At 34.5% G+C, this 16,721-nt stretch overlaps 3 protein-coding genes and 1 pseudogene across 4 annotated transcripts; 2 read left to right on the top strand and 2 right to left on the bottom strand.

The window, feature by feature from the left end:
* Positions 1-682: 682 nt before the first annotated feature.
* On the top strand, positions 683-2,874 carry LOC143541285 (uncharacterized). Its single transcript, XM_077034153.1, has 2 exons — positions 683-1,187; positions 2,234-2,874. Exons 1-2 carry the CDS (start codon positions 683-685, stop codon positions 2,698-2,700), a joined length of 972 nt encoding a protein of 323 aa, XP_076890268.1. The 3' UTR covers positions 2,701-2,874.
* A 4,404-nt stretch (positions 2,875-7,278) lies between these two features.
* Positions 7,279-7,858, bottom strand: LOC143541233 (uncharacterized). The gene is made up of 2 exons (XM_077034111.1): positions 7,637-7,858; positions 7,279-7,557 (listed from the first exon to the last, which is right to left on the bottom strand). Exons 1-2 carry the CDS (start codon positions 7,772-7,774, stop codon positions 7,372-7,374), a joined length of 324 nt encoding a protein of 107 aa, XP_076890226.1. The 5' UTR covers positions 7,775-7,858; the 3' UTR covers positions 7,279-7,371.
* Positions 7,859-10,334: 2,476 nt separating this feature from the next.
* On the top strand, positions 10,335-11,578 carry LOC143541283 (uncharacterized; annotated as a pseudogene). The gene is made up of 2 exons (XR_013136735.1): positions 10,335-10,590; positions 10,709-11,578. The product of XR_013136735.1 is annotated as an uncharacterized LOC143541283 (transcript).
* Positions 11,579-11,732: 154 nt separating this feature from the next.
* LOC143541232 (cytochrome b6-f complex iron-sulfur subunit, chloroplastic-like) lies at positions 11,733-13,927 on the bottom strand. Its single transcript, XM_077034110.1, has 5 exons — positions 13,860-13,927; positions 13,520-13,749; positions 13,309-13,411; positions 12,161-12,343; positions 11,733-12,056 (listed from the first exon to the last, which is right to left on the bottom strand). The coding sequence occupies exons 1-5, from the start codon at positions 13,893-13,895 to the stop codon at positions 11,955-11,957; spliced, it is 654 nt and encodes a 217-aa protein (XP_076890225.1). The 5' UTR covers positions 13,896-13,927; the 3' UTR covers positions 11,733-11,954.
* Between the last annotated feature and the right edge of the window lie 2,794 nt (positions 13,928-16,721).

The following is a 16,721-nucleotide window of genomic DNA, read 5'->3' as shown; positions in this document are numbered from 1 at the left end:
CTGAGCCGGCCACTAGTCCGGACGGACGGAGCCTCTAGCGGTCCACCTATTGAGGGATTCACCGGATAAAACCCGACCCCCAGGCCCGCCAAACAGCACGACAGCGAGGAGCCGGTAAAACCGGGTGAGATCATGACTCAAACCTTGACAAGCCAGGGTCATCCCTCATATCTCCCATATAAGTTGGTGATAGTGATGTTTGAACACCCTACCTCTCACTTATAAAGTGAGTATTGAGCCACAACCAACTTATACCAAAAATTAGTTAGACTACAACTTCAATGAATCATGAAATTTCTTAGGAAACTAATTATAACAATCAACATCCTGTTAACAATATTATTATCATTTTTACACGATTCAACTATCAAAACAGGTGTAACAATTAAGTTAAAAAATACGTCATGAAAGCACAACAAAAGTGCTTATACAAATGTTTCAATAGTCAATTGGGTTCCCCGTTTTGTGATTTACTTGTGGGACATGTTTTGTTTTGTTTTGTTTTTTAGTTTTTTTTTTCTCTTTTTTTTTATCCTTGTGGGTATGGTTGAATACGACCAACGCATCTTCCGGAAGCCGACATCATATATACTCATTAAATACCACCGGCAAAATCCAAGTATTAATATTCGGATAATCCTCCGATTCTTTCACTCTTCACTCACACCATAATATTATATCCATGGGGTTTACTCTCAAACTCACCGTACTTTCCGCCACAGTAGTCATATGCAAACTTCTTCTATCTCCGTTGATAACTGATTTCGCAATCTCCGAACTTCCCACCATATGGACATCCATCACCTCCAGGCTCAAACCACCGTACCTTTACGTTGTCATCAACTTTATCATAATCACTATCGCAGCTACTTCTCGGTTACCGTCAACTGATCAGCCGGTCAAGGTAGTACTTCCTGTGGAACTACCACCAACTCAAGAACCTCAAGTGCTGTTTCACGGTGGTTATGTTAATGATTTGAAACTGGTTCAAGCTTTAGAACCTAGGTTCAGTGCTCCTCAGTTTAGTGAAGGGTTAATACATCAAGATATGAAGGTAGATGAGGATGGTTATAAAGAGCTTGAAGAAAATATTGTTAACAAGTCTGTAATCTCGGTGTCCGCCTGGAAACCACCAGTGTCAGCTGGATTTAGTCGACGTCGGAAACGTGCCAAAGCCATGCTCGAAGGTAACACTCTTTCCTTTTATAATTAGATTTTTTTAATAGCTATACGTACAAGACTTAATATTGAAAGTTGATCCATGCACTGAATTTGATAAGATAAAGCTAAAAGGTTATGCTCACTAGGGGTGAAAAGTGAAAACTAACCCGAACCGAACTGAACCCGAAGCTAACGTACAATTTCAAAACCTGAAATATTATGGACAAGGAAATAGATATGGGATATTTTTTTAAATATTTGGGGACTTGGAAAAGATATTATATCAGGTGATAACTAATCGAACTATCCGTTTTTGTCTGAACAATACGTGTAAACCTTTTACCTATTTTGTCTTTGAATAATACAAAACACATTAATTCACTATTTTTTTGTTTTTATATAGAGGTATATACTTATTGTGTGGTTATAAAATTATATAAAAATAGATGGTAGCAAAATCTACACCAACACTATTCTTTAACAACAAGCTAGTTTTACTATATTACTTATACAGGTGATGTTACTGTACAATAATTGTTTAACGTACAACAGGTATGCGAGACGTTTAAAGAAAAAAAAACGCTTAAAGGCAAAATACTAAAACGCCCACCCAAAAACTAACATGCCCAAATACGATTTTCGTGAAGAAAAGTAAAAACAATGATTGATTAACGATCCAAAAATGTTTATTCGATAAACCAATTATTACTTGGATATATATTAACGATTTCGAGATCTTGTGATTTTTTGGATCGATTTCATAAAATATAAGTAAATCAGTTATTATATTCTATCTTTTCTCTTAGTTTCGAGATCTTGTGATTTTACCTAATATACGTTAACCAGTTATTATATTCTATCTTTCCTCTTAGTTATAGATCCATATACAACATTTGTTTATAATTTAAATAAAATTCAAAAAGGTCTTCTTGCCATGTTACACTTGAAACATAAATTGCAGTCAGCTTTGTCACTTTGTGTTTTACACTATTAGTTCATGCAGAAAACCTCGTGTATATATATATATATATACATGAACACAATTGACCGCCATATATGGCTATAATTTCAGGTGTTAAAACGTTGGGAGTATCAACAAAACCCAAGCGGCAAGACACGCTGGAGAGCACGTGGAAAGCAATTACGGAGGGTCGGTCAACAAGACACCTCCGCAAATCAGACACGTGGAACACCCACACTACTCCAAACTCAGAGGACTTACTAATTATTAATAATAGTAATAACAACAGTAGTAATAATTATAATGATAATAATAATCACTTCAAAAGGATGACGAAATCAGCAACGTTTGCAGAAGGCAGGACGAAACCATCGCCACCGCAACCGCAACCGCTTGAACCGCAACTAAGCGGGTGTGGCGAGTCAGGGAGGCTAAGCAAGGAACCATCGTTGGAGCAAGAGGAGTTGAACCGGAGAGTGGAAGCTTTCATAAACAAGGTTAACGAAAATATGAGATTACAAAGGCAACAGTCGTTGGATCAATATTACATGGATATGATTAAACGTGGCGCCTATTAGTTACGTGTTAACTTATCTTCTTGCGACTGGTCGTCAAACTAATATATACATACATAGGGGATAACGTTTTAAAACAAGTAACTTTCCTTTTTGGGTTACTTTGTGTGTCATGCAAGCAGTGGATGTACAATTTACTAGTAGGTACGCATTGTATATTATGCACAGAAGGTTCTAATTTACAGTATTTAATATCATACGACAGAGACTTATATTTGTGGTTTGCTACTTTGCTGAATATAATAATGTTTGTGGTTTTCTTTTCTTTTTTTTTTTAACATACAAGCCGTATAAAACTTTTGAGTAGTGAAAACTTAAAAAGTGTATTTTTAAGCATAATTAAATGTTAAAAGAGAAAACAAAAAGTAAAAGAAAATGAAAATTGGCCTTTATACATAAAGAAACTTAACTTTTGAGTAGTGAAAACTTAAAAAGTGTATTTTTAAGCATAATTAAATGTTAGAAGAGAAAACAAAAAGTAAAAGAAAATGAAAATTGGCCTTTATACATAAAGAAACTTATTTGTAGCTTTTCCACCAGCATGTAAAAGAAATAAAAGAAAGAAATCTATTTGGGGTTAAGGTTTTTTCTCAGTTATAGGTGGGTTATGAAGATGAAATGCAGATAATTAGATAAATCAGTGTGGTCCGTCAGTGAGAAAGTTTGTAAATTGTAACGGTCAAATTTTATTATTTAAAATGATTTTATTAGATAGAAGAAGTATTCTAAGGTTACTTTGTCACTGCATGTAAAATCCTACCAGGAACACATCGTACGCTATCGTTGTATACAATTATACTTTTTGATTATTTTATATATATATGTTTTATTTCTTAGTTTTATATATGTATTTATATATTTAAATAATTGTAACTGAAATTTAAGTTTCGTTTTGTGCTAAAAAGATATTTAAAAACTAAGTACACTTTAATTGAATTAACATTTATTAATTACATAAAAATCAATTAGTACCCAATTGAGAAAAAATGTTTTGAAATATTAGGTTAACATAATTTATAATTTATGATTGTTAAAGTTCATTTTATTTAAGACGGTTGTTATTCAACCTGTGCAATTCACACATTTTTTGAAAGACATGTGGTTTTTTTATTACTAATTATATATGTAACATTAAATTTAAGAGGTGTTATTCATCCCATGCAATACACATAATTTAATCATATAAAGGAAGGATTTGTGTAATTTTTCTTTAATGTGTTTCCTTTGGCATATAGCAGTTTGCTTGCTCTATCAATTTTTATGAAGTTAGTCGTTCGAAAACAAAAATAGTTATAATTCAAATGGTTTTGATATCATTTTTAATGGCGTGCTGACTACACGATAAGTCATTAGGCATACCAATTACCAATACCTAAGTTTAAGCCATGAGAGGGAATTTCAACTGTTCATTATTTCGATGGGTAACTCGAAAAACTCGGGATGGGTAATGTGATTGATATTTGGGTATGAGATTAATTTTCAAATTTTTTTCATTTTTTACGGTGTTTTGACTACGCGATAAGCCATTAGTCCTACCAATCACCAATCCGAGTTCGAGCCCTGAGATGAAGTTTCAGTTGTCCATTATTTGTTCAACGCTCCATAGATTCGAACACAGGATCTCCCTAGGAGGAACCCCCTAACACAATACGTAATGACCTTAATGGCATATTCATCACATAATTATCACATTTTTAGCAAAAAAAAAACATATGTAATGTTTAATGTCTCTTTAATCATTATCACTTTAAACCACATATCGCGTTATTGTAGAAACAGTCATGCCTTTACGCCCTTATAATGTCCGGGGGTGGTGTAGGGGCTTTATCCGCCTCTATAACACGGTATTACGAATTATGTAAGGGAAAATATCTTAATATGGCATTTAGAAAACATTTTTATGCGCATATAAAGATAGAAGTCACTAGATCTTGAAAGGTTGACAAATGACAAGTGTCTTGCCTCTACTCGTGTGTGGAATTAAAACCCAACAGCATGGTTGTATGCTTCAGCGGGCGTGACAATAAATTAATAACATGTGGGAGAAAAACAGTTATGTGGCCGTTTATGGTTTAATGTTTGACTTTTTAAATATTTTAAGGTTGCAACTTCCCTCAACCAAATCTCATTCAACGACGACCGGTAGTGGATAATGATGGATAATTCTCTGTCTAAAATACGTACACGTACACCTTATTCAATGAAAACCTCAACTAGGGGTGACAAGATCTGAGTGAGAGTTGGATTGTTCGAGAGCAACGAGATAAAAAGTGGAGCAAATTAGTATCTAGTTCGGTCCCAAGATGGTGATTGGTGTGAAACTACTGCAGGTCATTTTCTTGGTTACAATTTTAGAGATTATGGGTGTGCTGCCGACATGATATATAGAGTATTCAAAAATAAAGTCTCTTCAAAGATATCTAAGAAGATTTTTTTATTTTTTTTTGGGTAAGAATGAATCAAAAGTTTCTATGTTTAGACCAAGATGGTGTGGTTTCAAATTTCAATCTTTCAAATGTTTTTACATAAAATTCCATTGTTAAAAAAAATTAAGGAAAAAGGTTTGGTCAAGTATTAAAGTTTACTAGTTTCGGGGTGTTTAATCCCAACTGACGAAAACCAGAGAAACCCGATTATACTTGAAGAATTTATACCTAATCTAACTGATAAACCGACCTTTAAAATTTCATTAATTGTTAAATGAACCTAAACACGATACGTAAGACGAAAAAACTCAGGAAGGGTATTGTGATTGATATTCGGGTGTGAGATTAGTTTTACAGTGTTTTGTGTGTATGAGACGCGTATGAAATTGGGTGATTCGATCCGATTATCCAGAACATGCATGTGTGTTTACACGAACCAAACTTGTAAATTTTTCTTCTTTACTTTTCTTTAAACTGCGATTTTTATTTTAAATGATTATGACATCCCTAAAAAAATAATAGATATTTCAGTCCTTTAGAAAAACAAAAAAATAAAGCTACAGGGCCCATCACCCACCTCTCAACCAACATGATCTCCACCAAACCCATTGCAAATCCTTACCCTCTCGTCCTCGATCACCCTAAGGTAATTTCTTGACTTGATTATGGAAATTTATACTAACGATTACTAAATTGCTTTGTAAAATCAAATATTAAAAGGCAATTCTAACACTAATGAATTTCTTGACTTAATTTGGGCTATAATCATTAATAGTAATGATGAAATGATCCTTACTTTAACGCATTTTATCAATAGAAGACGCCATGCCGTTCGGACATCCACTCTAATGTCTAACCAAGTGCAATTCGTCAATTAAAGCCAACGCACTAGTCTAAGCTCACACCATTCGAACATCCTATCCATTAAAGACAAACGTAAAACATTATTTATTCATTTAATCAAATATTAAAAACTATTTAGGATTTTAAAACTTGAAATCTTATTAAAATATTTAACAAAGTGGCCAATTATGTTAACAATCTTACATTTTTTTTAAAGATATCAGATATAAGATCAAGAAAACACACAAACAAACCATTCAAAAATTGGATCCCATAATCATTTCATATAAGTGTTTGCATCAAAATAAATAAAAAACTAAATGTCGAAATTAATATGGACTTAGCTTGACTTTGTGGCTACACCCCAAATACGAAAATATAAATAAAGCTTACGAAACCAAAAGAACTAATTATTCTAGAAGTCAAAAATTGTCCGATTGCAGTTTTTTTCACTTGATCTCTGCAGCCGTCCAAAAAGTTTAACCTATTCACTTTACAAAAATTGTCCGATTGCTTTTTATTTTTCATCATTGGCATAGTTTTAGCTCGATGTTTGTTTGAAACCGATCAGTCGCACGACCGTCTTTAGCTTCCTGTCCATCTTTTGTCTATAGTATTCCTTGTGATTGTTGCGCATCTACAAAAGCAATAAAACAATTCAAAGTAGATTCCGTTTCATCAAAACAAGTGTTGTGTCAGATAATGAAATACAATTACGACAGATGCATGATATGTAGTGAAAATTAGGTGTTAAAGTGCTATGAAATATGGCTAAACTCACAAAGTAAATACAATTTATGCTTGTGAACACAAATTAAAAAAAGAAAAAATAAAGTAATATTTACACGGCTTAAGATCCGCAGCATCAATTAAACATATCAATAATCATATATACACATTTATGCTTATGAACGAAACAAAAAAAAAATGCAATCCGCCAATGAACGCTTGTTTAGCGTGACAGCTTCTCACCAACACACAATACATCTTTAATCCGAACAAAATATATGTGTTCACTGCACTTTCTGTAAACCAGTATAATTTTATTATGTAACTATATAGAACGTATATTATATAAATAATAAGTTTTTCAAAAATTTCCAAGTCTAATCAATCTCGGTATATAAACCTTTTACTTGATTTTACAATGAACTCCAACAGTTTGGCTCGAGTTTGTTAATTCATGCTCCGGCTCAACTCGAGTTTGTTTATTCTTGGCTTGACTTCACCTTAACACGTTTACAGAAAATTCCATATTAGCTATTAGATGAAGCCCTCAATTTTTCGGCTATTAGATCCTACTAATTTTTTTTTCCCTTTCTTGGTTTCAACTTACAAAATGAACTTGTTACAATGAAAACAAAAATTATAATCTCTATAATGCAGTAAAACTAGGTGAAAAAAATCATGCTTTTACAGCTTCCAAACCCGAAAATTCATCGATCTCTAGAGCCACTGATCCTCTAAACAGCAAAATTGCAAGACTTCCTATAGAAAAATGAATGAATGACCCATAACAATGAGTCACAAATGAACCAAAATCAGTCCCTACAATACACTGCCATCCACCTCCATATGTTCTATCAAATTCCTGCAAACAAACATTGAATCAATCTTTTAGTAAACCTTAATTCAAACAAAAAAAGTTCGATCCTGAATTTATTTTGTACCTGTTTAATGACTCGTGCTATATCAGTAGCTTCGGTTACATCAAAGAAATCTAGTGGTTTAGCTGCGAGTTGAAGTGCATCATCTTGCATGGTTTGGAGCATGTCAGTCTCCCCAATCACAGCTTTTCCTTCTAACATGGTCACAAGATCTACCGACAGAATAAATGATTGATGGTGTCAGAAAGGTGATTGTGGATATTGATGAGGATTGAGGATGAGATGTATTTATAATCTGTGTTAGTGAAATTTAAGGCATTTTTTAGCCATGCTTTTTATAAATGATATTCCAGTTTATGTGGTTAATTATTATGGTCACAGTCTGTGGTGAACAAAAGATTTGTTGGATGGTGCCTTGCCACAAACTAAATGGAGTGGCTCAGAAAAATGCCCAAGTAATAGACAGCACATTATACATTTATGTGTGGTGAGGTTGTTTATCTATTTCATTCTTTTATCAAATTCCGTTTCAACCAGGGGCGGATCTAGGGGATCAGAGACGAAGCTTCATGGTGGCCCCGGTCCCCCTCCCCCCCTTTTTTTTGAGTAATGTTAATTTATTCGTTTTCCACCAAAATTTTTAATATGTACTAAATTTATCCGTTTTCATCAAAAAATTTGAGCTTGGAGCCTGCATTTTAGTCCAAGTTTCGCCATTACAGGGGGTGCCAATTTTTTTCTTCCCTGCTTTATATATTCAAATATCGCTAAACAAATATTATAATACATCTAGGTCCAAATTCTTTTTTTTGGATACTCCTGAATTTTTCTTCCAGATCAGCCACCGGTTTCAATGTCTTACCAATAACAGAGAAGATCAGATATAATAATATGTGACTTTCACATGTTAAGTTTTAGTAGATTCATGAATGCAAGTTTAGATATAAAAATGAGACATATAATTGTAAGGTTATGTTGTATAATATCATATGCATTATTATATTTGAGATATAACCATAAATGCAAGTCAACTTGAGACATGTATCTCTTGTCAAGAATAAGTGACTTTTTTATATGCATTATTTATTGGATCATGACATTCTTGCATATTTTTAAAACACTCACAATTAAGTATAGCTATGGGAGGGATATTTTAAGAACTTAATGAGTTATAAAAATTTTAAGAAAATCAATTTTGGACCACACATTTAATTAAATGAGTTAGAATATGTGACTGAGATTATTTTTGATTAAAAAATGAATCAGGATAGAGAATAAAGATTTTTGATGATTACACAAGTTTAAACTTTAGTTACACATGTGTAAAAAGTTGATTCGGTATGTAAAAAATTACTGTAAATTTTTGTACATTACTTACACTTACGTATTACACATGTGTAAAAAAATTCAAAAAAAAAGTTGTTACGTTGAGTTCTTTCGAGTTCTTAAAAACCAAAGCGGTTCTCAAAAGAAATCAATCTCTAAATTAGAGGTTATATTTGTTGAATGTGCATGTTGCTTATGTTGTAGGCAAGAAATAGAGTTGTACTAAAGGGATGTTAAGGATAAAATGCACTTTGACTTGATTCTAAGCTAGTGGTGCTTTTTCTTTGAGGAGCCACAACATTTTGAAGCTTTACTTCAAGATCAAATTGTAGCCTTTTAAAAGGGTTTCAATATATTTTCAAATAACTTAACGTATGAAATATTAAAATTAAGGGTCTGAATTCATAACAAGATGAACCTAAGATGGAATTATAGGTTTTGAAGTAGAATGGATGTGTAATGTGTTTCGGTTGAACGGGACAGGTCAATCAAACATATCCACAATTAATCTATTTACTTTTTTATAGTTGTTTTAGTGTTTTTGTTTAGTATGCTACACTAGTAAGATATATCATGTAAAGTTCACAGTTCAAAAAAATAAGTAAGATATTTTATGCTTCGTTAAAAGTTAAAAGAAGTTTAGAGCTTTAACAAATTTATTTAATCCCATTTGTATTCTTGGTTGAAAATTTTAATTTATATTTTATATTAATGCAAAAAAAAAAGTTAAAATTTAAGTTTTTAAGGTTGAACGGATTGCATTCATGCCAACTTATAAATACTCATGTCATGTTCGAGTACATGTGTTTGATATAATTTTATGGTTCGTGTCGTGTTCAAGTTCGTGTAAATTAACAGATTGACCCCCAAATGACGATTTGTTTCGCATCCCTGGTCAAAAGCAGTCTTTCCCCTGTAACTCGTTACATTACTCAAACTCGATCTCTGTAAAACTCAGCTCCATCAAACTTGGATTGAGTATTTGAAACTCGATCTCAACAACTGCTTCATTTATTATATTAGTATTAGCCACCTGTTAGCTGTCCCAGAATGCTAGAACCCTTCTTTTTTTATTGGGTGAGATGGAATAAAAAAAAGGGAAGCTCTCTTAGGGGGGTTTCTTTTGTTTTTTTTTTTGGGAGGGATAAGCTTGTGAAGAAGGAAGCTTATCCCTGTCTCGACTATCAGCTGTGTAAAAATTCAAACCAATCAAACATAAATTACCCTATAAAAGTTTGGGTTGTTTAACTTTTCACTAATGTCATTGGATCATTATGAACCTATTTTTCCATATCTTGAGCTAAAAGCTATACATTTCACAAGTTTAAGCGTTGACATAAAAAAGCAAATGAATCCCACCTTTCATGCTTTACAAGTTATCAACAAACATTAGGCTATATATATATATATATGTCATTTGCATCACCTTTTCTAACATCAAACTAACCTAGAATCCCATGAAAATGGCAACAAAAAATCTTCTATTCTAATAGTTTTGACAACAATTGTGATTTCAGGTATACTCACACATGTGAAAGCTTATTCAAGCTCTTATTGCGGTCCTTGGTCCCGCTGCGAGGGACAAACACTTTACCGCCCCTCGGAATGCCCCTCAAGCGACACAAATGACCCCAAGGCTAAAGTTTGTCGCATCGACTGCTATTCTCCTAAATGCAAGGCCGAATGCAAACGTAACAATACTTTTCCTTTTCCTTTACACTTTTTTTCCATATTTTAGTAAATTGGCATTATATTTAGAAGAATATGTTTATGTTTAATTATTGATATGGGTTTATGGTTTTATCGTAGACCGTAAACCGAACTGCAATAGCCCAGGATCGGCATGCTACGACCCGCGTTCATCGGTGGAGATGGCATTGTGTTCTACTTTCACGGCAAGGTTAACGAACATTTTGCCTTGATATCCGACCCTAACATCCAAATCAATGGTCGTTTTATTGGCCACCGGCCCATAGGCAGATCCCGGGACTTCACCTGGATCCAAGCCTTGGGTTTCCTCTTCAACTCCCACAGTTTCTCTCTAGAAGCCACTAAATCCGTCACTTGGGACCACCAAATAGACCACCTTAAATTAACCTATGACGGAGAAGATATTACCTTACCTGTCGGTGGTCTTTCCACATGGAAGTCACCTAAGGATGAAATCAAAGTGGAGAGAACTTCTGTTGTGAACAGTGTGATGGTGACAGTTCCCGGAGTTGTGGAGATTCTTGCAAATGTGGTCCCGGTTACAGCAGAAGATGACAGAATCCATGGTTACAAAGTGCCTTCTGATGATTGTTTTGCTCACTTGGAAGTTCAGTTCAGGTTTGCTGGACTTTCTGATGGTGTTGAAGGGGTGTTGGGGAGGACATATCAGCCGGATTTCAAGAATCCAGCGAAACCAGGAGTGGCTATGGCTGTTGTCGGAGGAGAAGATAAGTATAAAATCACCTCTTTGTTGTCGACAGATTGTGAAAAGTGTATCTTTGATTCGAGTAATGGTGAAGAGAAACTGGAGCAGGTGGTTACATTGGATTGTTCCGCTAAAGGGTTGTTCCATGGGAACGGGATTGTTTGCAAGAAATGAGGGGTGAAGATGTCTGAAGTAATCATAAAATAAAACCATTATAAGTTATTAATAAATAATTGGGTTGATGTTCGGTCAATCTCTTATTGTTGAAGAATTTGGTGAAATTCCATTGTAATATTACGTATCTAAAACGAACTTGTAATGCAATGTTTCTTGTTGTTTCCATGGGTTATGAAGAAATAAATAAAAATATAATAAGAATAAATTACTAATAATATTATTCAAATAACTCATCACATCTACTCAAATTGTGTTGAGCTGCACTGTTTTCTGAATCATCTACCATCTTGTGGTTTAAACTTCTAAACTGCCATATATCTATTGTCTTGATTGCCACGCCCCATATCCTACCCTACTGTTTAGATCAGTCGCTAAAACTACTTTAAACCTTAAAAACACAACCTAAAACACCTATCGCGAAACAAAAACGCACTACAGTCAATAAATGTAGTTTCTAAGAGACTAAGACCACCATGGAGCATCACCTGTTCTGAAATCGGTTTCTGTCCATGGAGAAAACACCACTTTGTCATCTTCAACATCAACATTAGCCAGTTCCAAAGACTATTAACACAAAATGTTTCATTGATTAGAAACATATACCTCGTTGATAGAAACGCTTACACATAATTATTTATTTATGTATTAATTATTTTGAATGGACTTACTACATGAGCAGGACCTTTAGTAACCGTGCCCTCATTATTGTACTCGGAACCATGGCATGGGCAAATGAACTTCTTCTTGACCGTGTTCCATGGCACAATGCACCAAAGATGAGTGCATACAGCATTAATCCCATATGTTGCAAGACTAGTGTTGTTTTCAACCATAAGGTATGTAGGATCTCCCTATAAGTTTCATGCGCAGGATCACATACAAATTAAGCATAACACTTGAAAACAATGTCTATTTAATTACAATCATGAAAGTTTTTAAGACATTCAAGTTCTGTTCGAGTTGATACAAGAATTGGACGACTTATTTTGGAGTGATTGCATAAAAACAAGTTGGCTTGAAAATGGTCCATTTAAAAACGGGTGTAACTTTTAATACTTTTGGAGTTGTGGGCCCATAAAATATATACGAAAACGGCAAAACAAACATTACTTTTAACTTTGACGATCTTCCATATTTTAATGATTTTGCTTTATTTCGTTTTAAATTTAGAGAAACGCGTGAATGTTTGAATCTATTAGTTTACGCTTTATTTCGTCATTTAATTTCGCAAGTGGAGCCCTCAGTTTTGAATTCCAAAGATTTGTCGATACTAGGCCTGGCAATTTTGACCCATCATCCCAAAAGTGGGTTGATATGGCAAAGCTGAAACGTACAATAATTAAAAAAAAAACATTTTTTAAACCAACATGTGTTGACCCAAAACTCGTTCCGACCCGAACCCGTTCTAACCCGAACAAAATTAACTTTTTTTTAATCGACCTGTTCCAACCCTAACCCGATCCCGAACCCGACTGACCCGGCCTAATTAGAATTTCTCAAGAAACTACAATTTTCACTCAAGGATTTGTCTTTCTATTGCTTACGGCTTTACACTCTGCATAATAAAAGAGTGGTGTTCGGATGTGCGTTTTATTCAAGCCGGTATGAAACTAACTATTTAACTCCTAATCATCATCATCATCATCATCATCATCATCATCATCATCATCATCATCATCATCATCATCATCATCATCATCATCATCATATAATCAAACGCGTAATCTATTTATCCAAACTTATATAACTGACCACTGAGACATCAAGTCAATATAACAGGATAATCACAAGACGAGAGTTGAATAACATTAGTTACCTTTAAGCCTTGAGCAAGTGTTCTATCACCAGGTCCATGAACCTTCACCCATTCTGAAGCTATAACAGAGTTACCATCTTCATCTTTAGCTACAATACCACCTCTGCAAATCCAATTGTGTTTATACTTAATCTCAATTGACACTTCCCATTATTATTTTAACAAATTGATAAAAATGAGGCAACAAAATTAGGGTTTGAACAGAACAAACCTAGATGGCGGGAAGAAGCCAGAATAAGGTGCCACCATGCCGGCGGCGGGAAGACCAACGGCACCGAATACCAACAACTGAATAAGCTTCCTCCGTTCGATGGCCGGAACACCGTCGGTGTGAATGCTTGCTGCGTGACACGTCATCTTCGTTCCTCTTGGTTGAGATTTGGGTGGTATAGCAGTTAGCCGTTTAGTCGGTGAGAACACTCTGGTATTGGTAGAGGATAACTGTCCAGGTTAAAATCAATTTAATTATTATTACTATTGAACATGAAATTGAAACCAATTTGATTATAGACATGGAAATGTATGATGTTAGGTTAATTATTTATAATTACCTGTGGAGTAGATGGAGAAAGTGTAAAGGAAGCCATGGATGTAAATGTAACGTGGAGAAGAAAAAGAAAGTGAGCAGGAAGATCACTAGTTATCTTACTGGATGTAGATAATTTGCTGTGTATTATAATCTCCGGTTCGATCCTGAGTGCCTATGTGGTTTATGATAAGTGGATTTTCGTGCGGGCATGTTTTACTTGGAACTCGAGATAACTTGAAGACGTTTAAGGACTTCGTATATCTGGGTTGAGCCAGCTGACGGGAGGCTTTGCCATTTGGTCACCCGTACGAAAAATCTGCACAATTTTTGTTGGCTGTTAAACAAAAACAAATAAATAAAATAAAAGTGTTTGGTGTCGGGGTGTGTTAAACCGTAAAGCATGCCAATTTTGTATTACCTGTCTGGGTGCTCGGAAAGTTCAACATGACAAAGTTAACTGAATGAATAAAACCAAATTCACATCCCTCTTCTGTATACTAACTCTCGAGATAACTAACGAAAATGAGAAACAAAACCATTCGTGTATTCACATCGAGCTAGAATCAAAAATTTCAAATGAAGAGCTCGATATACCTTAATGGTGAGACTCGGTGAGAGCGGCCCAACGACAAAGTTATGTGAAGAAAAACATCACCAAATGTAGCGTATTTTTATATATTTTTTAAGTAAACTTCCTTGCTATATGATGATCAGACCCCATCCCTAAAAGCAACAATTGCATGCATTGCTACCACCATTACAAACAACAATTGATCACGATCCATCAGATACATATAGGGAAGAGGAGTGTTCTTGTTACTATATACTCTGAATGTGATTACTTGACGCACTGAACGTGACACAATGAATGTGTATGTACGTGTTGTATGATAGATATTGTTTCGACATTGCTTATTGTACAACTTTTGCCCCACCAAGTAAAAGCAAACTTTACCTAGACGTACACTTTCTGTTTATTTCCATTAGGTTACATGGCTTTTCGGGGTGAATTGGACAGAGGAATTAGGATAAGTCAAGATAAGAGAATTTTACAAACGTAATCAATGATGCTTTGTATTAAACATCATAATGTTTTATTATAAATGCAAATTTATGCATTAAATTCTCATTTATAGTATAAGTGACATGTTAGTCCTAAGATAGTTGATTGTTATATTAAGAGTGTGTCGGTGGTACAATGCATGGTCTTATAAAGTAAAGAGGAACCCAAGTTTGGACCAAGAGTGGAGAAAAATTGGCCAAATTATGGTCGTGGTTTGTAAGGGCAATATGTCTAATGAAATTAAACCGATAAATGGGAGTGAAGTAGTGATGGGGTTGCGAAGAATGCAAACTCAATTAGTAAGGAGAGACTTGGACTCTTGAAGAAATGTATTGATGGAGCTTAAATGGCTTAAAAATACGTTAAAGGGTGTTTAGGTGAACTTTAAATGTTACTTGTTTGCTTATTTGATTTTTGAAAATCAAAATGTATTTGCCAAAGCTCCTCCAAAAACTTTAAAATGGAGGTTTTCAAAAATCAAAAAAACAAGTTTGAAAAGCACACCCAAACACGCCTTAACAGTTAGTTGGCATGGTGATCTTGATAGGATTCCTTTGAAGGAGGCTTTAGCTTAGGGGCGAAGGCTAGTTACCCTGGTTTTTTTGTGTGATAATGTGAATTTACCCGTTTTCGTTCGAAATTTTTTATATAGCCGTTTTCATTCGAAATATTTGTTTGTTTTAATAAAATATTATATAGAAAAAGTTATAAATGAAAAAGAAATACTTGTGATCAAAATAGTTAACCGTTGATTTTGTATAAATATGGAGGGTTGAAGTTATGGGAGGTTAATTTGAATACAGGGGAAGACGAGGAGACAATTTCGCCCTCTCGCTCATGCATGCATTGCACTTTCGTTTCTCATCAACACCTTCTCTCGTTAGCTAGCTTTCTTCCTGATTACATGCAACACTAATTATTATTATTCGATATCTCTCTCTCTCTTCTCCCTCTCTTTCTTTGGCGGTATGGAAGAATATACGACAAAGAAGAGAGGGAGAAGCAATACTTTCCGCTCTTGTTTTTCTTCCTTTACCGAGGACGAAAAACCCTTTTCATGCGATAAATCAGATAGCCGGAGTACCGGAAACAGACGGTTGAGAAAGGCGGTTTTGATGGTGGTAAGTGGTCGCAAACGAAAAGGCGGCGTTCCGAATAATAGTTTCGTCACCGGCAACCGCAGAAGCACTCGTTTGCCGGCTCATTTCTCGGTTACTTAAATCCGTTTGGTTTGATTCGCTTATGGTTAGTTATTCATTCTTTCTTATAAACCATAACCGCTTTGTTTTCATTATCATGCTGATTTATTGAATTTATCATGGGCCCTCTATATACACATAGCTGTTCTTACCAATAGTTTACAAAGTCTAAAGTTTGACTTCTTATCCGGCTGACTAATATTCAATTGTTGACTTTTTAGTCAAAACTGTGAAGGCTGTTTATGATGTGAAATTAGATAGACGGTTTATCAATAGCATGAGTACTCATTTATCTTTTATTTACAGGTTAAAAAGACTCACCCAAATTCTTCAAAATTTTTGACTTGTTCAATCAAGAATGAATCATTTTTATCAATTGATAAAACCGAGTCATCGGATTTATTATCGTCTTCTTCACGAACCACTTGCAGTTCTTCATACTTTACTTCATCCTTGTCCGACCAAAAAGCATCATCTTCAGCAAATTCAGTTGATTTCAGACATCAAATTTCATTCAGTTCGATACCGGTCCAGAAACTCAAGACCAAATCCCGTGGCAACAACTGGAACATTCGTTTGTGCTTGTTTTTTATATTAAGCCTTGTTGTGTTGATTGTTTATG

This window comes from Bidens hawaiensis, unplaced genomic scaffold (assembly GCF_021521415.1).
Source record: "Bidens hawaiensis isolate Kalapana, Puna unplaced genomic scaffold, B.hawaiensis_p1.1 tig00012479_1, whole genome shotgun sequence".
Taxonomy (NCBI): domain Eukaryota; kingdom Viridiplantae; phylum Streptophyta; class Magnoliopsida; order Asterales; family Asteraceae; genus Bidens; species Bidens hawaiensis.
This window is presented reverse-complemented; position numbering and strand designations above follow the sequence as displayed.